The sequence below is a fragment of the Bufo gargarizans genome, chromosome 1 (assembly GCF_014858855.1).
Source record: "Bufo gargarizans isolate SCDJY-AF-19 chromosome 1, ASM1485885v1, whole genome shotgun sequence".
NCBI lineage: Eukaryota > Metazoa > Chordata > Amphibia > Anura > Bufonidae > Bufo > Bufo gargarizans.
Genome location: NC_058080.1, coordinates 747,901,807 through 747,926,307, shown reverse-complemented (window position 1 = coordinate 747,926,307; position 24,501 = coordinate 747,901,807). Strand labels below are relative to the sequence as shown.

General features: G+C 43.7%; 1 protein-coding gene across 1 annotated transcript; it reads right to left on the bottom strand.

Annotated features, from left to right (window-relative positions):
- Nucleotides 1–10,989: 10,989 nt before the first annotated feature.
- On the bottom strand, nucleotides 10,990–24,110 carry LOC122925032 (oocyte zinc finger protein XlCOF6.1-like). Its single transcript, XM_044276568.1, has 2 exons — nucleotides 24,057–24,110; nucleotides 10,990–13,027 (listed from the first exon to the last, which is right to left on the bottom strand). The coding sequence occupies exon 2, from the start codon at nucleotides 12,954–12,956 to the stop codon at nucleotides 11,733–11,735; it is 1,224 nt and encodes a 407-aa protein (XP_044132503.1). The 5' UTR covers nucleotides 12,957–13,027; nucleotides 24,057–24,110; the 3' UTR covers nucleotides 10,990–11,732.
- Between the last annotated feature and the right edge of the window lie 391 nt (nucleotides 24,111–24,501).

Here is a 24,501-nt window from a genome sequence, read left to right as displayed (position 1 = left end):
GTGGGGGCACGGGGAAAAAAGGTTCCCTTAATGCCCTGCTGCGCTGGGTAGCAGGAACAAAGGGAGGAGATTGGAAAGCAATCACCAAGGGCAACAGACAAGGGTATTATGGCATGAACAGTGAGCACTGGCAAACCCCGGGTACGGGAGAGTAAAAGGATCTTAAAGAAAAACAGCCATGTCATTTGTGTTGTTCAGGCCATGTGGTCCCATGGAACCCGTTCTGATGATCCATCGAGCCTCCCGCTGCAACAAAAGGCGGTGGCGATCCCCACCCCGTGGGATGGGTCCCACCGCCTCAATCCCAGCAAAAGAGAGGCTGGATGGATCACCATTGTGGGTCGAATAGACATGGTCAATCAGGCGGGGCGATACTCGTCCCGTCCTGATTGAACTAAGATGCTCCCGTATTCGTTCAAACAGGGGCCTGATAGTTTTGCCAATATAAAACCTGCCACAGGTACATGATACAACATAGACCACATGAGAGGTGCGACATGTAATGAAGTCGCTGACCCTATGTGTAATGCCCCCTAAAAACAGGAACTTCCCCTGCGAGTTATGGGAACAAAAAGAACACGTCCCACATTTAAAGTTGGCCTGAAGTTTCCTACTCTGGAGCCAATTTAACTGTTTTGTGTGCCTTAGCACGCTATGGACCAATCTGTCCTTTAAGGTGTGACACTTTTTAAAGGTGACCAAGGGTCGCCTAGAAACCAACTCCCCCAAAGCTGGATCACCTTTCAAAAGGTCCCAGTTACTTAGCACTGCTCGCTTCACAATATCTGCAGCTGGACTAAATTTAAAAATAAACGTGAACCTGTCTTTGTTATCGTTTTGAACCTGGTCATTGAGGAGACTATGCCGGGGACGAAGAGCTGCTCGATGCAACGCGTCGATCACGTCCCTTCTGGAGTAGCCCCTTTCAAGCAGCCTGTCCTTGAGTTGGTGGGCCTGCCTAAAGTAGTTTTCGTAAGTACTATTAATCCTACGGAGGCGTATGAACTGCCCAAAGGGGATGGCCTCCTTAACGGTAGGGGGATGGAAACTGGTCTGGTGGAGCAGCGAATTAGTTGCGGTAGGCTTGCGAAAACCTGTGGTCTGCAAGGTGCCATCAACCACGGTGACCTTCACGTCCAGAAAATCTAGACTATTGCCACCAAAGTTGAGGGTGAACTTCATGTTCATTTTATTGGTGTCATTCATATATTGCACAAATTGCATACACAGGTCTTCGCTGCCCGACCAGACTAGGAACACATCGTCCACATACCGCAGATAGAGATGGACGTACCTAAGGAAGGGGTTCTGCATAGAGAAATCATTTGTCTCTTCGAATACCGCCAGATACAGGTTGGCGAAGGTACACGACACAGGTGTGCCCATCGCTGTACCTAGTATCTGGCGGTACCACTGACTACCGAACTGAAAGACGTTGTTGGTAAGTATTAAGTCTAGAGACTCCTGTATGAACTGTGAAAAGATGGTGCCTTTGTTGGAGCTGCTGAGAACTGATGCTACGGCTCTCAGCCCTACATCATGTGGGATCCTAGTATAGAGACTCTCCACGTCTAAGGACACAAGGTGGAATTCCTCCTGCCACTCAACCGAGTTGAGGGCACGGAGGAAGTCCCCGGTGTCCTTTAGATACGTGGGAGTGCCTTGTAATAGGGGCCTAAGTAGCCAATCAACATACCTGGAAAGTGGTTCAGTCACTGACCCCATACCGGAGACGATAGGTCGTCCCGGAGGGTGGGACAGCGATTTGTGCACCTTGGGCACAAAGTACCAGTTTGGATTCTTGGGGAACTTGAGGATTAGTTTGTCCAGGATGCTCCTGGGGAGAAACTGTGTGTCTACATATTTGGAAAGAAGTGACCGCACCCTGACAAGTATCAATGGGACAGGGTTGTCACTGAGCTTCTCATATACACCAGTGTCTCCCAACTGCCTGGAAGCTTCCTCCAAGTAAAAAGCCTTGGTCATCAGGACCACATTTTCCCCCTTGTCGGCGGGCTTAATCACGACATCATCGAGGCCAGTGAGCCAACGTAACGCTGCCTTCTCCTCTTGAGTAATGTTAGGTGGCGCAACCGGGTAAATCAGTGCACGTACGTCCCTAAGTACTCTTTTATGAAAGAGGTCGATGGCCGAGCCTGCCGGCATAGGGAGAAGAAAGGTGGACCTGATGCCACCTGAAAAGGATGGTTATTTTAAAAGGCCTTGACATACAGGTCCTTCTAAAAAAATTAGCATATTGTGATAAAGTTCATTATTTTCTGTAATGTACTGATAAACATTAGACTTTCATATATTTTAGATTCATTACACACAACTGGAGTAGTTCAAGCCTTTTATTGTTTTTATATTGATGATTTTGGCATACAGCTCATGAAAACCCAAAATTCCTATCTAAAAAAATTAGCATATCATGAAAAGGTTCTCTAAACAAGCTATTAACCTAATCATCTGACTCAACTAATTAACTCTAAACACCTGCAAAAGATTCCTGAGGCTTTTAAAAACTCCCAGCCTGGTTCATTACTCAAAACCGCAATCATGGGTAAGACTGCCGACCTGACTGCTGTCCAGAAGGCCATCATTGACACCCTCAAGCAAGAGAGTAAGACACAGAAAGAAATTTCTGAATGAATAGGCTGTTCCCAGAGTGCTGCATCAAGGCACCTCAGTGGGAAGTCTGTGGGAAGGAAAAAGTGTGGCAGAAAACGCTGCACAACGAGAAGAGGTGACCGGACCCTGAGGAAGATTGTGGAGAAGGACCGATTCCAGACCTTGGGGGACCTGCGGAAGCAGTGGACTGAGTCTGGAGTAGAAACATCCAGAGCCACCGTGTACAGGCGTGTGCAGGAAATGGGCTACAGGTGCCGCATTCCCCAGGTCAAGCCACTTTTGAACCAGAAACAGCGGCAGAAGCGCCTGACCTGGGCTACAGAGAAGCAGCACTGGACTGTTGCTCAGTGGTCCAAAGTACTTTTTTCGGATGAAAGCAAATTTGGAGTCTGGAGGAAGACTGGGGAGAGGGAAATGCCAAAATGCCTGAAGTCCAGTGTCAAGTACCCACAGTCAGTGATGGTCTGGGGTGCCATGTCAGCTGCTGGTGTTGGTCCACTGTGCTTTATCAAGGGCAGGGTCAATGCAGCTAGCTATCAGGAGATTTTGGAGCACTTCATGCTTCCATCTGCTGAAAAGCTTTATGGAGATGAAGATTTCATTTTTCAGCACGACCTGGCACCTGCTCACAGTGCCAAAACCACTGGTAAATGGTTTACTGACCATGTTATTACTGTGCTCAATTGGCCTGCCAACTCTCCTGACCTGAACCCCATAGAGAATCTGTGGGATATTGGAAAGAGAAAGTTGAGAGACGCAAGACCCAACACTCTGGATGAGCTTAAGGCCGCTATCAAAGCATCCTGGGCCTCCATAACACCTCAGCAGTGCCACAGGCTGATTGCCTCCATGCCACGCCGCATTGAAGCAGTCATTTCTGCAAAAGGATTCCCGACCAAGTATTGAGTGCATAACTGAACATAATTATTTGAAGGTTGACTTTTTTTGTATTAAAAACACTTTTCTTTTATTGGTCGGATGAAATATGCTAATTTTTTTAGATAGGAATTTTGGGTTTTCATGAGCTGTATGCCAAAATCATCAATATTAAAACAATAAAAGGCTTGAACTACTTCAGTTGGTGTGTAATGAATCTAAAATATATGAAAGTCTAATGTTTATCAGTACATTACAGAAAATAATGAACTTTATCACAATATGCTAATTTTTTTAGAAGGACCTGTATATCCCGAGCGAGAACTATGGCCGAGGGGGTCGTATATAGGCCCATCACACAGGCCCTAATATTACCCTGAAACCCGAAAGCCTGAAGCACCCGGTCCAGGAACCCCCAATGCACCCTGTCAAATGCTTTTTCAGCATCAAGGGAAATAGACATTGTGGGGGTCCTGAACTTTCCCGAAATCTGGAACAGGTCAAGCATACGCCTGGTACCGTCCCTACACTGCCTTCCCGGTACAAACCCAACCTGGTCTGGGTCTACCAGTTCTGGTAAAAACTGGTTAATCCTGGAAGCTAAGATTTTGGCGTACATTTTTAGATCCGCATTAAGCAGGGAGATGGGACGGAAATTGGCAGGGGCATCTGGGGTCTTACCCGGCTTCGGGATGGTTACTACCGTGGCCGATAGCATCTCTGTTGGAATAACCCCCGTTTGGAAAAAGGTGTTATATATCAAGCACAGGTTGGGGAGGAGCTGGGGCATGAACTCCTTATAATATGCCACAATAAAGCCATCCGGCCCTGGTGCTTTCCCTGTGGGGGTGGTCTTTAGAGCTGCTCGTACTTATGCTTCCGTGATTGGCAAATTCTGTTTAGTTAACTGGGCATCTGACAGCGTGGGGAGTTTCAAATGCTCTAGGAAATCTGCAATAGATGCATCTGACAGCGTGGGGAGTTTCTAGTGCTCTAGAGAGGCTGCTATAGATGCATCTGTTGGTTGAGGGGTTGCAACATCTTCCTTCAAGTTATAAAGTTTTGCATATAATGAAGCTACGGCGTTAGTTATTTCTTGCGAATGCATGATTACGGACCCATTATAGTGTAATTTCTCTATTCTAGAGTAAACTGACTGTTTCTTAAGCCTGTTAGCTAACAAGGAGCCTGCCCTATCCCCCATATGATAGTGAGTCATCTTAAACCTGCTAATTACTCGTTCATGTTCATATAAAAGATGCAACCTCAACTTAGAACGGACATTCTGTAACTCCAAAAAGTGAGCTGGAGAGGGATTATCCTTATACCATTGGTGTGCTGATTCTAACCATGATAGCGCCTCATTAAGCTGCTGATCTCTAGTTTTTTTCAAACGAGAGGCCGTCTGCAAGATCATACCCCTCATATAGGCCTTATGAGCCAGCCACAGAGTAGAGGACAAAATATCAGGAGTGCTGTTTAGAAGGAAAAATTCCTTCAGGCTAGCGCGGAATTCATCCAGCCTCTTAGAACTTTTAAGTAAGTACTGGTTTAGCCTCCATGCCGGGGGTGATTGGGGAGGTAGACCCATATTGAGTTCCATCGTTATAGGGGCATGGTCCGACCAAGTAGCCAGCCGAATATCCGTTCTAAGCACCCCCTGCAAAATGTCCCTAGAAACCAGGAAGTAATCGATACGGGACTGTGTGTGATGTGCGGAAGAAATATGTGTATAATCCCTTTCTCCTCCATGGTACCGCTAGATGTCATGCAAGGAGGTGTTTTTTAGAGCTTATTTTAGGCCCTTCCGGCGGGATTCAGCATGGGTGAGACAGTCTATCCCCACATTTTGCTACAGACAGTTTGTTACAGACAGAGCGTGCATTCCATAATGCTCCTGCAAGAGAAACCAAAAGAGCAGGGGTAAGAGGAATGGTTATTAGGTTTAAGGGGTTGCAGAAATTTGTAGAAGGAGATTTGTAGTGGGACATGGAGGTGATAGTGGGAATTTGCTGAGGGGGGGGGGCCTGGATTTGGAGAGATATCACCAGCAATAAGGAGAAGCAGAGAAAGTTTTAGTAGGTGAGAATAAGAGAGAGTATGAGTTATCTGTGTGTGTTTGGGAAGGAAGTGTTTACGTTGCCAAACAGGTTTGTGCAAGTGGTCAGATGAGAAGGTAAGATGGAGGGAGAGATGACTAGTTCCTTGCTGGGTGAATGGATGTGGGGGTATTTCAGGAGGTTTTGGAAAAGTGGGAAGAGTAAGATGAAAGATTGAAACATTGTTTGCATTAACTATGTCTGTAATTACCTTTGGTCCCCTTCTGGTTCAATTCTGGTATAATTCTTTATGTGCACTTAAAAAGAGTTGGACTTGAAAGATGTTGCGTCTGGAAGACCTAGGAACTTAGATTAATACCACTCAGTGTTCAATCAGGTGTGACCAAGAGGGGAGGGGGCTACATATGGCCTAATCAAGGGATGACCAGATACAGGGGTGAAATAGTCAATGTAAACAAATACTCAATAAATCCAGCAGGGAAAGAAACATTAAAGTTAAATGCAGACATACCAGGGAATGAGAAGGAAAGATGAGGGGTGTGGACAATATCAGACTCTGGAAAATTCTCTCCTCTCCAGCCATACCTGGAGAGGAGAGAATTGGGTGATGGTCAGTAGGCAGTGATGACAAAGTGGATTCCATTAGTGATGAGCGGCAGGGGCAATATTCTAATATGCAATATTTAGCGAATATTTGGTAGAAATTTGTCATATATTCGCGAATTCGAGATTATTTTCTTGATTGCGAAAAATCGGCAATGTAATATTTGCATAATGCGTGCGAAATACAGGCGTGGTTCACTATAGCTACATTTTTCAAGCTGTTAGAAGTTTCCTGAGACTGGAGAAAATGGTTGGCATGGCAGAACATTACAATAGCTTTATATGCAGATAGAGTGCTCCAATATATTTGCGATTGCGAAATCGGCACTAATGATGCGAATATTTGGCGCAATACGTGCAACTTCAAATTTTAACAGGTCTGACTACTTATTAGTGATTAGTGCACTAAGTATTGTTGTGAACTTGTGACATCACAGCACTATATCTGTAGCATGTATGTATGGACAGCTAAACTATATCACTATCTAACCTACACTGACTATCTCCCACTAACTATCTGTATTATATACAGTACAGACCAAAAGTTTGGACACACCTTCACATTCAAAGAGTTTTCTTTATTTTCATGACTATGAAAATTGTAGATTCACACTGAAGGCATCAAAACTATGAATTAACACATGTGGAATTATATACATAACAAAAAAGTGTGACAACTGAAAATATGTCATATTCTAGGTTCTTCAAAGTAGCCACCTTTTGCTTTGATTACTGCTTTGCACACTCTTGGCATTCTCTTGATGAGCTTCAAGAGGTAGTCACCTAAAACGGTCTTCCAACAGTCTTGAAGGAGTTCCCAGAGATGCTTAGCACTTGTTGGCCCTTTTGCCTTCACTCTGTGGTTCAGCTCACTCCAAACAATCTCGATTGGGTTCAGGTCCGGTGACTGTGGAGGCCAGATCATCTGGCGCAGCACCCCATCACTCTCCTTCATGGTCAAATAGCCCTTACACAGCCTGGAGGTGTGTTTGGGGTCATTGTCCTGTTGAAAAATAAATGATGGTCCAACTAAAAGCAAACCGGATGGAATAGCATGCCGCTGCAAGATGCTGTGGTAGCCATGCTGGTTCAGTATGCCTTCAATTTTGAATAAATCCCCAACAGTGTCCCCAGCAAAGCACCCCCACACCATCACACCTCCTCCTTCATGCTTCACGGTGGGAACCAGGCATGTAGAGTCCATCCGTTCACCTTTTCTGCGTCGTACAAAGACACGGTGGTTGGAACCAAAGATCTCAAATTTGGACTCATCGGACCAAAGCACAGATTTCCACTGGTCTAATGTCCATTCCTTGTGTTCTATAGTCAAACAAAGTCTCTTCTGCTTGTTGCCTGTCCTTAGCAGTGGTTTCCTAGCAGATATTCTACCATGAAGGCCTGATTCACACAGTCTCCTCTTAACAGTTGTTCTAGAGATGTGTCTGCTGCTAGAACTCTGTGTGGCATTGACCTGGTCTCTAATCTGAGCTGCTGTTAACCTGTGATTTCTGAGGCTGGTGACTCGGATGAACTTATCCTCCGCAGCAGAGGTGACTCTTGGTCTTCCTTTCCTGGGGCGGTCCGCATGTGAGCCAGTTTCTTTGTAGCGCTTGATGGTTTTTGTGACTGCACTTGGGGACACTTTCAAAGTTTTCCCAATTTTTCGGACTGACTTACCTTCATTTCTTAAAGTAATGATGGCCACTCGTTTTTCTTTACTTAGCTGCTGTTTTCTTGCCATAATACAAATTCTAACAGTCTATTCAGTAGGACTATCAGCTGTGTATCCACCTGACTTCTCCACAACGCAACTGATGGTCCCAACCCCATTTATAAGGCAAGAAATCCCACTTATTAAACCTGACAGGGCACACCTGTGAAGTGAAAACCATTTCAGGTGACTACCTCTTGAAGCTCATCAAGAGAATGCCAAGAGTGTGCAAAGCAGTAATCAAAGCAAAAGGTGGCTACTTTGAAGAACCTAGAATATGACATATTTTCAGTTGTTTCACACTTTTTTGTTATGTATATAATTCCACATGTGTTAATTCATAGTTTTGATGCCTTCAGTGTCAATCTACAATTTTCATAGTCATGAAAATAAAGAAAACTCTTTGAATGAGAAGGTGTGTCCAAACTTTTGGTCTGTACTGTATATAAGCTAACTATCTAATGTAATGACACCGGAAAGCAGAGAGCACAGCAATAACACTGCTGTCTCAGATCTGCAAAATACTGCATACAAGGGCTGCTGTGGATGTTCTTATATAGTAAGGCGTAGGCAGCTTTCCTATTGGTTGCTAGGGATGTTGCTACGCACAAAGACATTGCATCTTTCTCATTGGCCCACAAGCAAGAAGGGAGGGTACTGATGGAAAAAGAAATCTAGAATATTCAAAATTATGAATATATATCACTATATTCTAAATATTCGCAAATTCTCGAAGTGCCAATATTCGCGATTCGAATATTCACACCCAACACTAGATTCCATATCCATAATATTACATTCTGGTATAATTCAGTATGTACACTTAAAGAGTTACACTTGAAAGATGTTGCATTTGGAAAGACCAAGTATCTCATCTTGTATCCAGGCAAGAGGACGTATTTCATCTTGTATCCAGGGTAGAGGCTATCTAACCAGTGCATCATTTCAATTATACAGTTTTCCCCAATAAACTTATCCTTGTAATCATTTACAGTCATGTGAAAAAATTAGGACACCCTTTGAAAGCATGTGGTTTTTTGTAACATTTTTAATAAAAGGTTATTTCATCTCCGTTTCAACAATACAGAGAGATTAAAGTAATCCAACTAAACAAAGAAAACTGAAGAAAAGTCTTTTCAAGATCTTCTGTAAATGTCATTCTACAAAAATGCCTATTCTAACTGAGGAAAAAGATAGGACACCCTCACATGTATTCCCTCTTAAATTGGCTCAGATCTCACACAGGTATATCACACCAGGTGCACATAATTAGTAGATCGTTACTCTGCATGTTGAATGAGGCTTGCCCTATTTAAACCTCAGACATTTAGTTTGGTGTGCTCCTGACTGTTGAAGTGAGAGTGAGCACCATGGTGAGAGCAAAAGAGCTGTCAGAGGACTTCAGAAAAAAGATTGTAGCAGCCTATGAGTCTGGGAAGGGATTTAAAAAGATCTCAAAAGATTTTGAAATCAGCCATTCCACTGTCCGGAAGATAGTCTACAAGTGGAGGGCTTTCAAAACAACTGCCAACATGCCCAGGACTGGTCGCCCCAGCAAGTTCACCCCAAGAGCAGACCGCAAGATGCTAAAAGAGGTCTCCAAAAACCCTAAAGTGTCATCTCGAGAACTACAGCAGGCTCTGGCTACTGTTGATGTAGAAGTACATGCCTCTACAATCAGAAAGAGACTGTACAAGTTTAACTTGCATGGGAGGTGTGCAAGGAGGAAACCTTTGCTTTCCAAGAGAAACATCGAGGCCAGACTGACATTTGCCAGAGATAAAGTTGACAAAGACCAGGACTTCTGGAATAATGTTCTTTGGACAGATGAGTCCAAAATTGAATTATTTGGACACAACAGCAGAGGACATGTTTGGCGTAAACCAAACACAGCATTCCAAGAAAAGAACCTCATACCAACTGTGAAGCATGGAGGTGGAAGTGTCATGGTTTGGGGCTGCTTTGCTGCAGCAGGACCTGGTCAGCTCACCATCATAGAATCCACGATGAATTCTACTGTGTATCAGAAGGTGCTTGAAGAACATGTGAGACCATCAGTTAGAAAATTAAAGCTGAAGCGGAACTGGACCATGCAACATGACAATGACCCAAGACATACTAGTAAATCAACCAAAGATTGGCTGAAAAAGAAGAAATGGAGAGTCCTGGAATGGCCAAGTCAAAGTCCAGATTTGAATCCCATTGAGATGCTGTGGGGTGACTTGAAAAGGGCTGTACGTGCAAGAAACCCCTCAAACATCTCACAGCTGAAAAAGTTCTGCATTGAGGAGTGGGGTAAAATTTCCTCAGACCGATGTCGAAGACTGGTAGATGGCTACAAGAACCGTCTCACTGCAGTTATTTCAGCCAAAGGAGGTAACACTCGCTATTAGGGGCAAGGGTGTCCTATCTTTTTCCTCAGTTAGAATAGGCATTTTTGTAGAATGACATTTACAGAAGATCTTGAAAAGACTTTTCTTCAGTTTTCTTTGTTTAGTTGGATTACTTTAATCTCTCTGTATTGTTGAAACGGAGATGAAATAACCTTTTATTAAAAATGTTACAAAAAACCACATGCTTTCAAAGAGTGTCCTAATTTTTTCACATGACTGTACATACATCATTATATTCACACATAGAAAGTTTCCTTAAATCCCAACTACTCCTTCTTGATAAGTCATTTTTTTGTCAGCGAGTGTACGAAATACTAATAATTCATCCACATGTCTCCATTCATGTTCTGCAGGTAATGAAGGAGGCAGGATACATATGAAACACATATATGAGCATCACTTGGTCACCGAATTCATGTTCCCATTATTCAGGCGTTAATTAACAGATGTGATATCACAAGCGATTCCCACCACCGATATATCCCTCAGCTCCAGTATCTAGATAGGTTTACCATTAAACCGCAGGAATGTACATATGGGGTTAATTATCACCGATCACCCAGTCAAATAAATCAGTGATATAGTCATCATGCCACCAATATCCCTGTCTCTGCACAGGACGGTTAGTCTGTAAGAGCAATGAAGGTCACAGCGCTAGGAGAAAGTATATGAGCCAAAAAGACAATGTCTGTCAGTGACAATAGAAGATTTTATTTTAGCTTTAAATACTGTTTTAATGAAATATTAACATGTCTATATTTCTACATACATTATTACATGGAGCGTCGTTACTTCCCCCCATGTCACTCTGGACTGTCCCGCAGTGTCGGTGAAGGTGTGAATACAGAGAAAAGAAGCAAGATTCATGGGGACAGTTCATCTTCACTGCTCTGGAAGTAAACAAGGCTCTTCTTCTCTTCCTTATATCCACAATACTTTTCCTCCATGGACCTCAGTCACCGTTGACCTCAGAGAAATATAATATGGTCTTTTGGCAGATGCAGGATAATTCCACCCAAAAAAAATAATATTTTTATTGGCCTTTAGGCTGTAGCTACATGGCGAAATGTTATGTGATATCAAAATCACGTCGCATTGTGACACTGCCTCTAATTGTCAATGCGGTCAAAATATGATGCTACGTGTTATGACAGTGACAAAAAATCCAATACTTGGATTTTTGGTCCCAGGTCATATGTGACTTTGCTATTGTAGAACACAATGCTAGTTTTTTTTTATACTGAAATCTTAGCTGTAAAATAGCTGCACAACAGCTATCGTGTGACTTTCTGTCACATGGTACATGTTACCATGTAGTCTCAGGTTACTGGCCTGTGAATAATAGGACTTAAAGAAATTTTTATAGTATTTCCTATATTCCTAAAAATAATGTTTTTTTCTGATGTGATGAATTTTAGAATTTGGTTTCCTTACAGAACACTTTCAACATATAAAACATCAAAATGCCTTCTCTCCTGTGTGACGTCTCCGATGAAGCTTAAGTTTGGCTTCAGTATTAAAACATTTCTTACATTCTGAACATGAATATGGTTTCTCTCCAGTGTGAGTTCTCTGATGTCTAACAATTTGTGATCTTGTTGTAAAACATTTCCCACATTCTGAACATGAATATGGCTTCACTCCTGTGTGAGTTCTCAAATGTGTACCTAGATGTGATTTATCTATAAAACATTTCCCACATTCTGAACATGAAAATGGTTTCTCTCCCTTGTGACCTCTCTCATGTGTAACAAGACTTACTTTATTTGTAAAACATTTCCCACATTCTGAACATGAATAAGGCTTCTCTCCTGTGTGAATTCTCTCATGTCTCACAAGTTTTGCTCGCTCTATAAACCATTTCCCACATTCTGAACATGAATAAGTCTTCTCTCCTGTGTGAATTCTCTCATGTCTCACAAGTTGTGCTCGCTCTATAAACCAATTCCCACATTCTGAACACGAATGCCGCTTGTCTCCTATGTGACTTTGCCTATGTTTAACAAGACTTGATTTAAATGAGAAGCACTTCAAACATTCTAAACATGCAAATGGCTTCTCTCCTGTATGAACTCGCTGATGTCTAACAAGACTTGAACTCACTGTGTAGCACTTAAAGCATTCTGAACAGGAATATGGCCTCTCTCCTGTGTGACTTCTCTCATGTCTAACAAGATGCGATTTATCTCTAAAACACTTCCCACATTCTGAACAGGAATATGGCTTCTCTCCTGTGTGAATTCTCTCATGTGTAACAAGATGTGATTTCTTTGTGAAGCACTTCCCACATTCTGAACAGCAGTATCGCCTCTCCCTTGTGTGAATTCTTCCATGTGTAGAAAAGTTTGAGGTTTCTTTCAACTTTTTACCACACTGGTACCTTTTACCTCCTTTCTGGCCTGTACTTGTGGTAACAATCTGTGATTGTGATTGGTCAGGAGAAGGTTCCTCGTGATTAAAGGGATTATTTGACAGATCTGTACTGTAGAGTCCTGGATGTACATTAAGTGTAATGAGGTTTTCTCTGGAAGAGCATGGCATGATATCTTTATCTTCTGCTTTATAAGTTAGTGATAACATTATGTTTTCCTCAGAATTCTGGTCATCATGGTTAGGGATAATATTTGATAGTCCTGGAGGTACAGTAAGGGTAATGAGGCTTTCTCTTGAAGAGTGCAGCATGATATCTTCATCTTCTGCTTTATAATTTAGTAACAATATAACATTTCCATTACAATTTTTACTCGGGTTTTCTGTGAAGATAAAAATTCGAATTTCCGATTTCTTTCCAAACTACAGAGTAGACAAACATAGATCATTTCTATTAGGGCTCATGGACACGACAATATGTATTCTGCGGTCCGCAAAAAAAAAACGGATGACATACATATTGCATCTGTTTATTTTTGCCATTGTAACAATGCCTGTCCTTGTTTGCAAAAGGGACAAGAATAGGACATGTTCTATTTTTTCAGAGGAACGGACTTGCGGACATAAGAAACGGAATGCACACTGAGTCATTTCCGTTTTTTTTTTTTTTCTTTTGCAGACCCATTAAAGTGAATGGTTCCGTATAAGAGCTGCAAGAAAAAACAAAAAACGGAACAGACACGGAAAGAAAATACGGTTGTGTGTATGAACCCTTAGACTGGAAGTGGATCCAGGAGAAACTAGAGGTCCAAATTATTCATTTGCATCTCACTCTTGACTTTGGTTCAAAATATTGCACAAAAAATGTAACAAAAATGTACAGCCTTATAAAGCTTTGTGCAACACTCATAAAAAGTCCAGGATTCTAGTCTACATCCGGTCACCACTTTTATTACACAAACATAGCTCAAAAATGTGAAAAATCTGACTATGACTGGCAATCAAGCCTTCTTACCTTCTCATAACACATTTTGCCCTTCAATGCCAAATGGGCACCATGTGCATACAACATGTTAACCTAAAAAGGATCCATCACCACATTCCTTAACCCAAACTGCATTGGTTATAAATAGATCTCTTAGACCTGATGAAGTTGGTGGATTCACTAGAAAAAAAACATGCCATAATGTCCACATACAGCATAACCGACGAGCTCTTCTAAGTGTACCTCCTCCCCTGCTGAAATCTTACACATGCTGCAGCCTCCCTTGGCTCTGCAATGAAGCAGCAGCATTTTTAATTAAGGCTTCTAATTTTATTTGCTGCTTTCTTTTACTGAAACATGCACTGAACATGAATGAGACGGCAGCAGGGGAGGAGGTGCACTTATATGAAATTATCAATTAAGCCATAGGTGGATAGAGAAAGAATTTAGCTCTCATGAGCATTCTCACTCTCTAGCTGGAGTCATCATATGCTGTGATAATATTCTAGGCTAGGAAATGTTTCCAATTTACCACAAGGGACTATTCAAAGGCTTTCTGCCTGTAATAGGGAAGGTCACTTGTGTACATTTTCTCAGCACTCTTGGCATGAGTGTGGTGAGGGGTGAGAGAGAAAGATAAAGACACAATAGTTCAATTTTTATTATGTTCACATCACTATTAGGGATGAGCTTCATCCGAAGTCGATTCGCATAAAACTTTGTTTTAATACTGTACGGAGCGGGTGCTCCGTACAGTATTAGAATGTATTGGCTCAGATGAGCCGAAGGTATTACTTCGTGAAGTCCGAAGAGACTTCGTGTAATAACTTTGGAAATTCCAAGGTACTCGAGTTTGGTACAAAGGTTTTTTTTACAGTAGAAATTAATTTCCCTAATCCCTATACATATTTATATGTTACTAGTATATGTGCATGTTAAAGTAACAGTTTAATAATGATTGGTTAAAAAAAAAAATAATCTGCAGAAAAATGATATGTATGAAGGTGATTGTTTACTTTTTATATAAAATAAACGGATAGCAAGCTATTAGACAGAGAGCAGCTTGCTGAACTCTGGTCCAACCTATATCTGTGTTGTCTCTGGCTTCTCTCTCGCCATACAGTGATCACTATATACCTTTGTACAGGTCCTTCTAAAAAAATTAGCATATTGTGATAAAGTTCATTATTTTCTGTAATGTACTGATAAACATTAGACTTTCATATATTTTAGATTCATTACACACAACTGAAGTAGTTCCAGCCTTTTATTGTTTTAATATTGATGATTTTGGCATACAGCTCATGAAAACCCCAAATTCCTATTAAAAAAAATTTGCATATTTCATCCGACCAATAAAAGAAAAGTGTTTTTAATACAAAAAAAGTCAACCTTCAAATAATTATGTTCAGTTATGCACTCAATACTTGGTCGGGAATCCTTTTGCAGAAATGACTGCTTTAATGCGGCGTGGCATGGAGGCAATCAGCCTGTGGCACTGCTGAGGTGTTATGGAGGCCCAGGATGCTTCGATAGCGGCCTTAAGCTCATCCAGAGTGTTGGGTCTTGCGTCTCTCAACTTTCTCTTCCCAATATCCCACAGATTCTCTATGGGGTTCAGGTCAGGAGAGTTGGCAGGCCAATTGAGCCCAGTAATACCATGGTCAGTAAACCATTTACCAGTGGTGTTGGCACTGTGAGGTGCCAGGTCGTGCTGAAAAATGAAATCTTCATCTCCATAAAGCTTTTCAGCAGATGGAAGCATGAAGTGCTCCAAAATCTCCTGATAGCTAGCTGCATTGACCCTGCCCTTGATAAAACACAGTGGACCAACACCAGCAGCTGACATGGCACCCCAGACCATCACTGACTGTGGGTACTTGACACTGGACTTCAGGCATTTTGGCATTTCCTCTCCCCAGTCTTTCTCCAGACTCTGGCACCTTGATTTCCGAATGACATGCAAAATTTGCTTTCATCTGAAAAAAGTACTTTGGACCACTGAGCAACAGTCCAGTGCTGCTTCTCTGTAGCCCAGGTCAGGCGCTTCTGCTGCTGTTTCTGGTTCAAAAGTGGCTTGACCTGGGGAATGCAGCACCTGTAGCCCATTTCCTGCACACGCCTGTACACGGTTTTCAGCAGCAGGAATGGCAGAAGAGGAGACTTCGCCAGACTCAGACTTATCCAGGGAGTGAACCGAGGAAACAGAGGATGAGCGGGACCCAGCTGAGAGCACTCGAGGTTGCTTACGGGACCTGGTGTCAGATCGAGAGCGAACCCTGACCGTGGCAGGTTCCCTACTGGGGGTGGAGGCGGCCGTGATTTGGGCCGGCAAGCGATCCAGCGACTGCACATAGATTGGGAGAGACTGGCAAGGTTCCCTATGGCTTGGGACAGGGACGCGGCCTAATCAGGGGGGACCGACACAGCAGTGGCGGCCGGGGCGGCTTGGGAGGGCTTGAGAGCCAAACACTGTGCGCAGACGGGATCAGATTGACCGCACGGCATCTTTTGGTTGCAGCGAGTGCAATCAAAATAAGTGACAATCCCAGGAGGGGGATTAGGCACAGGGTCCTGTCTGGCAGAGGACATGAGGGCTAGGATGGAGCCTGTAAGAAAGTAAAACAGCTAGCCGAAGCTGTCCTACCGGACCCCAGGTCTGTGTCCCGAAGATGCAGCAGCGGCTATAGAAGGAATGTGCGCCGGACTCGGATGGAGACCTGCGTGAGGTGCCAACAAGATGGAAGAGACCTCTTTCCTCTGTGTCTCCAGCAGAAATACATGCCCCTCGGGCAGAAAGACCACGCCAGGACGGGATTGGAGAAAAGGAAAAAGCTCCTCCCACAGTCCTCCCCAGGAAGGAATTTCCACAAGAAGCGAGGGCAGGGGGCGGGACAATTGAGGCCAGGTAGGCCGGAAAAAAGCCGGGGCCTCGATTTGCAAGCGCACCCGGTAGAATAGGGCTGGTCACCGCCGGCGCCCGAAACTAGATAAATGTAGGGGGAGGGGGGGCGGGAGGAAAAGCAACGACCGAAAAAGAAAAGAGGGGGGCCGGAAAGAGCCAGGAGCCAAGTGGTAGGCTAGAGAAAACTGAGGCCTAGGCCGGGCAAAAAGCCGGGGCCTAGATTAGAGGACGGGGGAGCATACAGGAGAGAGAATGTGATCCCCCATGAGCCCCTAAGGGCCTTGCGCCCACCAATCCCCCAAGAGAGCTGGAAAGAAAGGGGGGCAAAGGCGCCCAGACTATGAAGATGGAAGATCCTCCCCCCCTAATACTGGGAGAACTGGGGCCCGCTAGTACTGGGGAATTGAGGTGCCAGGGGGCTATACTTACCCTCAGACATCTTCAGGCGCAGCAGGGTCGGCCCATCGGCAGACTCAACAGGGGGACCTGGGAATGCCGGCATCCACTGCAGATGCAGTTCTGGGGACTGGGCGACCGGCTAGGTACAAGGTACGTGCCCGCAAGGGGTGCAACTATGGAGGAAGTCCACCATGGAGCCCCAGCCTGCTGAACACTGTGGAAGAAAAAAGAAAGAAAAAAAGCAGCAGGACCAACAAAGAAAAAAAGAGCAGGTCATGTCTGCCTCCAGAAAAACTGGCTAGCTCCAGCATGTGCAGTGGGTATAGCCCAGATGGATGGAGCCAACACTTTTCTTTCTAGTATCAGCCTCCTAGTGGCAGCTGGGCATATACCCATGGTGCTGTGTCCCCCAATGCCATTTACGAGAAAAGACCTGAGCCATTTTGTTACTAATAAAACAAAGACATTCTTTGAATTGTTTGGCATCCACAACGTGACAGAATACTGCAGTGATTCTCTAAGAAGCCATGTGAACGCTCTTAAGGTGGTCAATGATACCGCAGAAAGAGTATTTGCTCTGATAAAAAAGTTTAACCAATCGGTCAGGGACGAACAACAAAAACAATTCTTGTTGAGGATAGTCGAGCATCACAGAAAAGTCGTCACCAAGCTAACAAAACAAGAGATTGCATCGTTCAAAGTTGATTAATAGAACACATGTTTTGCCTGTCATACTACCTATTAATCTTAGTGTCTAGTTTTAACATTATTTTAAGTTTGTGATTTCTAGTTTTCCCAATAAAAGCAATTAACATTGAAAAATCTTATTTTTTGCCTACTTTTACAAAACTGATCAAAGTGTGCAACCTCTAAATATTATCTAATCCTCTTGAAATTTGGCATATATATGTTTTACATCACTGAGACTCGGGGCGTAAGCAAAAAATTTTACATTTTATTTTTCCATTACAAAATGAAACACCCTACCGTACAGTCCTGGAGTGTATTGGATAACACTGGCATAATGCTGCCAGTGTTATTGTCACGGGCGGTGTACAGGAAACAAGGCAAAGCAACATGAATAAATGACTCGCTGGATCCGAAAGCTAAGGAACCAAAGGGAGACCCCTGCAGAAGACCTGGCACTTTCCCTGGCTGCTCAGCCTATGCAAAGATCCGAATGGTGGAAGTTTGCATATCCACGTACCTCGACTATATAACCCCTGAACAGCCTACAATAGTGAGGGGACACGACCACCGGCTCCCTACACCAGACACGGAGGGAGTCAGGGTCACCTGGGATCCAGCAAACAGAAAATAACAGATAAATGTTCAACACTTAACTTTGTAGCAGACAGGAGAACAAGGTCAGCAAGCACACACACTCCAGGAAGAAGTATAAGCCGCCCAGAAAAGCCTTCTGGGGAGGAATTTAAAGGGAAGCAATTAGTCCAACACATGACAGCTGAGAGAGGCTAACGAGATGAGGAACTGAATACCACAACAAAGAAACTCAAGGAGGAGGTTCTGAAAGGCCTCTGTCAGAGCTTCTCAGCTGTCTGGTTGTGACAGTTATCCAATACATTCCAGAACTGTAAGGGTTACATAGCGTCATAAATCAATATAATGCTATGCCACCCCGTCAGTGCTGGGAGGTCAGGACGGGAGCTGTGCTGCGGACTCGCAGAGTGACCAACGTTCGTCTGCAAGGGCCCTATACGTTACAGACAGTGGGTGTGGAACCCCTGCGTCAGCCAAACAGTCTGGCTTAGGGCTATACCTAAGGGCATTTTTTATGAAAGTTCCTTTGTTTTCACCCATTAACCCGAACACAGGGATCTGATCTTTGCTGCAGGGGAGCCACCAGGACTTTACTTCCTGGAGTAGCCCCAGTGTGGTTCACAGCTGACCTACAAGCAACAAAGGATCAGGCCATACTTGTAGAGAGAAACAGGCCGAGGTCAGTGCAGGCAGACTTTGTGTATATCCGTATATTAAGTGGAACTTAAAAAAGTTTTTAAAAAAATTATATATAAAATAGAAAATTTACTTTCTACTCATTTATGATTAGTTAAAAAAAAATGAAAAAAAATTAACTTCACATAATTGGCATTATTGTGTCCGTAGCAACCTAATCTATGAAATCATCGCATTCCAGTAAAATCTGCGGATCAAAAGCCAAATGGAGCACCTTCCCTCCTGAGCCCCGTTGTGTATCCATACAGCAGGTTATGGTCACACATGGGGTTTTGCCATACTGGTGTAACAATTTTTGCTGTGCTTTTTTTCCCAGTTACCCTTTGGAAAAATGAAAAATTTGAGCTAGGCTACATATTACCGTTAACTAATTTTTGATTTTCATGCCCAACTGTAATAAAAAGTCTATGAAACATTGTTGGATTAAAATGCTCACTGCACCCCTATATCATTGTAGTTTCCAAAATGGGGCCTTTTGGGGGCATTTCTAATGTATCAGCACCTCAAGGCCTCTGCAACATGAAATTGTACCCGAAAAATGTCCTAAAAAATGGGGAGCCTAAGGCCCCTTTCACACGAGCGAGTATTCCGCGCGGGTGCGATGCGTGAGTTGAACGCATTGCACCCACACTGAATCCTGACCCATTCATTTCTATGGGGCTGTTCACATGAGCGGTGATTTTCACGCATCACTTATGCGTTGCGTGAAAATCGCAGCATGCTCCTCTTTGTGCGTTGCGGTGCGATAATCCACGCAACGCAGGCCCCATAGAAGTGAATGGGGTTGCGTGAAAATCGCAAGCATCCGCAAGCAAGTGCGGATGCGGTGCGATTTTCACGCATGGGTTCTAGGTGACAGTCTATTCACTGTATTATTTTCCCTTATAACATGGTTATAAGGGAAAATAATAGCATTCTGACTACAGAATACATAGTATAATAGTGCTGGAAGGGTTAAAAAAATAAAAAAGTTAACTCACCTTATCCTCTTGTTCGCGTAGTTCGTTCCCGGTCTGTAGTTTGCTAGCTGTGGGCTTGGGCTAAAGGACCTTTGATGACGTCAGATCACATGCTCCATGGTGATGGACCATGTGATTGGAGCATGTGATCTGACGTCATCAAAGGTCCTTTAGCCCAAGCCCACAGCTAGCAAAGAACAGACCGGGAACAAACTACACGAACAAGAGGATAAGGTGAGTTAACTTTTTTATTTTTTTAACCCTTCCAGCACTATTATACTATGTATTCTGTAGTCAGAATGCTATTATTTCCCCTTATAACCATGTTATAATGGAAAATAATACAATCTTCAGAACATCAATCCCAAGCCCGAACTTCTGTGAAGAAGTTCGGGTTTGGGTACCAAACATGCGCGATTTTTCTCACGCGAGTGCAAAACGCATGACAATGTTTTGCACTCGCGCATTTTCCCGCAACGCACCCGGCTCTTATCCGGGCAAAAAACATGACGCCCGTGTGAAAGAGGCCTAAAATCCACAAGGTGCTCCTGCAATTTTGAGGCTGTTATTTGACTTAAGTAGCACTCTAGGGCCACATACTGTAAGGGATATTTATAAAAACTGCAGAATCACAGAGTAATAAATATGAAATATTAGCTCTATTTTATCAGCTGCTGCATTCCCCAAAAAATTATTAAATATGAAAATCTGTTACTGTATTTTTGGACTGTAAGACACACTTTTTCCCCCAAAAAATGGGGGGAAAGTGGCAGCAAGTCTTATAGTCCAAATGCTAATAACCGCTTCCATTATGGGGGGAGGGCACTGGGAGGTGAGGACAGTAGTGCACTGGGTCTACTCACCCTCCCTAGTCTTCTAATGGGTCCCGCTGCTGTATCCTGACCATGCACAGCCGCAGGACGTGGTGCACGTAGGCGCGCACTATAACCTGACGCTGTGTGCAGTCAGGTCATACTACATAGCGGGACCTGGAAGAAGCGATGGAGCGGTGTGTCCTGGATCTGCAGCACTGTCCGGAGCAAGCAATGTAACTTTGTAACGTCTGATCTGAGGTCTGAAGGGGGCTGAGGGGATCCGATCTGAGGATGATTGGGGGTCTGATCTGACTCGGATGGAGGCTGGGGGGTCTCATCCAAGGATGATGGAGCTTGGGGGTCTGATCTGAGGTCTGATGAAGAATGGGAATCTGATTTGGATAAAATTGTTGCTAAACTTATAAGCCTGTTAACCTCTGTGGCAGTGGAGCTGCCAGAAGGCCATATGAGAGCTATTAAAGGTGTATCTCACCCAGAGGAAGGTAGGTGAGAACAATAAAGGCAGGAAAAATAGGTTTTTCCCACTGTCTGCAGCAGCCAGGCTGGTAAATAACAGTATTATCAGCCAGCTGTGGAGCTCGGATAAATGTGGGCTGAGCGCCTCAATCAGGGCTTCCAGTTGGCTTCTTGAGGTGTGCCAACCGTCTAAGGTGAGAAGACGGCGATCCTGGAGAGCTAAGTGACCCCGAGTTGTCACACCTCACAAACTGTATTATGTACCATATGTCCCAATATAAAGTGGACATATGGTAAATATTAAGTATTTATTAACTATTTTGTCAGATAGCCGTCAAAAAGGAGTCTTGAAAGCAGAGAAATTTTGGAAAATTGCAAATTTTGTTACATTTTCATTTAAATTGGGATTTTTTTTAATTAATAAAAACTAAATATATTAACCAAAATGTACAACTAACATGAAGTACAATGTGTCACAAAAAAGACTAATCTCAGAATCGCTTGGAAAAATAAAAGTGCTCCAAAGTTATTACCACATAAAGTGATCAGATTCTCCTCCTGCCCTGAAGGCACCAAGGACAAAATCTGAAGTCACTTTCTCCATTCATGATTCCATACCTGTGGTGACATCTCCTGGAATGTCCTCCTCCACCTCACTGGGATCGCCCATCATCCTCTCTTCTTCATCCTCTACTTTAATATTAGTCAGATCTTGCCACTGATTTGTCATCTGTAACAATTCAGTACAATACAGCAGACAGGTGGGAAATCCAACAGATCCACATAAGAGACCCCCACAATCTATGACCCCTCTATGACTGCAGGACCCCCCTATATAGATGTGTATAGGGCTCAGCTCCATCTACCTGAGGATTCTCCGGGACCTTCTCCTCTGGACAGTCCTGGGAATACAGAGGACGGGGACATCTCTCTGGTGGATTTCTCCTCCTGGATCCATCTGTGGAGACACAAGCACACAGTGACTGAATACATGGCCTCCTGTAGATCTGTCTATAGATCAGACACAACAACTACTCCCAGTCTCACAAGAAAGCATTTAAAGAAAGCTCTAAATCTATATCTGACGACATTGGTTTTCTCTGAGTCCCTGACAGAACCATGAGTGAGACTGCCGCCCTACTGGACAGAAACAGAAACCTCTGAGATCACTGAGACACAGCTTCATTTGAAGGACAGTTATGTCCTTCTTGGGTTGATCCTGCTGACAGATGTTGTTTTATTAATAGATTTTTATTAAATGTACACTTATGGCAGAAACAACATAAAAACCTCTAAATGGAGAATACGCCACAAAAGAAGTTGAAACTGAGGCAAAACTTGGGTTGGGAATTTCATGGACTCCATGTGGCTTTCACATTGTTGATGAGCAGTGAATTTTTAAACTGAGGTTAATAAAAGGCTCATTGTAAAGTGTCCAGACACCGCCATGTCCCTGCACTGCGTTACGGAGGTGATGAAGCGGTACGGGCCGGTACTGACTAACGGGAGGTGAATATCTATTTGGATCTGTTTCTCATCTCGGATGGTCGTCAGTTATCTGGAGATTAGAGGGAGATTGGATTTACTTGATCTCCTCGTATTCTAGAACCAGCAGAGCGACAAGTAACACATTAGACCACCTACTTGTTCATTTTGTGTCACATTGGCGCATCTTAAAAGGGGTTGTCACATTCTGCCATTGCTAAGGCAAGGTGGTCAGCGCTCCACTGTTGCAATTCATCCCATTGCAGTGCATTGGAGCTACAGATACAGTGAAGAACAGCAAGCTATGCTGTTTCCAAGTTAAGCCCCGCCCCCGCAGAACTTTCCTGTTGTCTACTGTCTCCATATGGAGGAACCTTACAATCCCCACGACGGACAGATTATAAGAGCAGCACAGATCAGCCACTGGTTATCTAAGAGCACGTTCACACATGGCAGATCAGCTGCAGACATTTCTGTGACTGTCCCGCTCCTCTGAATGTGGCTTGTAAAAAGGGGGGGTCCGACCTCCTCCTCCAGTCACATGTAGCAGGTTGTATCTCCTCTACACCCACATGAAGGGAGGGAGAACTACCGGACACTCACTATGATGGACTCTCCTTCTAAAAGCAATTAATTTTTCTTGAGGTTACACAATAAAAATAGGAATTCCCCCATTGATACTTGCAGTCTTTTTTTGCTGAAACCACCAAATGTTATTCTAGGGGACAATCTGAATGTGGAGATACCGGATACATGGAATATTTTTTACGTTTTAGTACTTTTGACTAATACAATTTTTCTTGGAAAATAGTAACATTTCTGGGGGCTGTCACAAAGGGAGGCTAAAGAACGAACTGGGAGTAAGAGGGGAGGTCACATGATTGGCAGACGAGACGTCCTGCAGCAGTGTTGAAAGTCTGAATCTTTACGTCACGTGACCGCCACTCAGAAAAGGGAGTCACAACCCAAAGTGAAAGTCGCTTGTCTTAGGAGGACAGGTTTAGAGCCATGTTATTTCCTTTTTTTTTTTTTTTTTTTTTACTACAAAACCACTTTAACCATCATGAAGGAAATCATCAAAATGTCTGCTGACGAGCCCAAAAGGATGGTTAACCCTTTCCTGCACAATGGAGTACATGTAGTCCATCATGAAAGCACAGACACAAAAGCTGTGCCCTCATAATCCCCAGTGGGTGTGTGGATGTGACTGACCGTCATGTCCTGCAGGAACAGCCGGGATCAGAGAAGAATCTGATCACAGATCGCCGTCAGCTGGATAAGGGGAACACTTCATGATGTGATGGGGACATCTCCAATCAAAGAGCAGCAGCCGGTGATCAGATTCTCCTCCTGTCCTGAAGGCACCAAGGACAGAATCTGAAGTCACTTTCTCCATTCATGATTCCATACCTGTGGTGACATCTCCTGGAATGTCCTCCTCCACCTCACTCTTACACGGGGGATCGCCCATCATCCTCTCTTCTTCATCCTCCACTGTAATATCAGTCAGATCTTCTCCCTGATTTGTCATCTGTAACAATTCAGTACAATACAGCAGACAGGTGGGAAATGTAACAGATCCACATAAGAGACCCCCATAATCTATGACCCCTCTATGACTGCAGGGACCCCCTATATAGATGTGTATAGGGCTCAGCTCCATCTACCTGAGGATTCTCCGGGACCTTCTCCTCTGGACAGTCCTGGGAATACAGAGGACGGGGACATCTCTCTGGTGGATTTCTCCTCCTGGATCCATCTGTGGAGACACAAGCACACAGTGACTGAATACATGGCCTCCTGTAGATCTGTCTATAGATCAGACTCTTCTCTCAGCTCCTTCACTTCTAGGTTT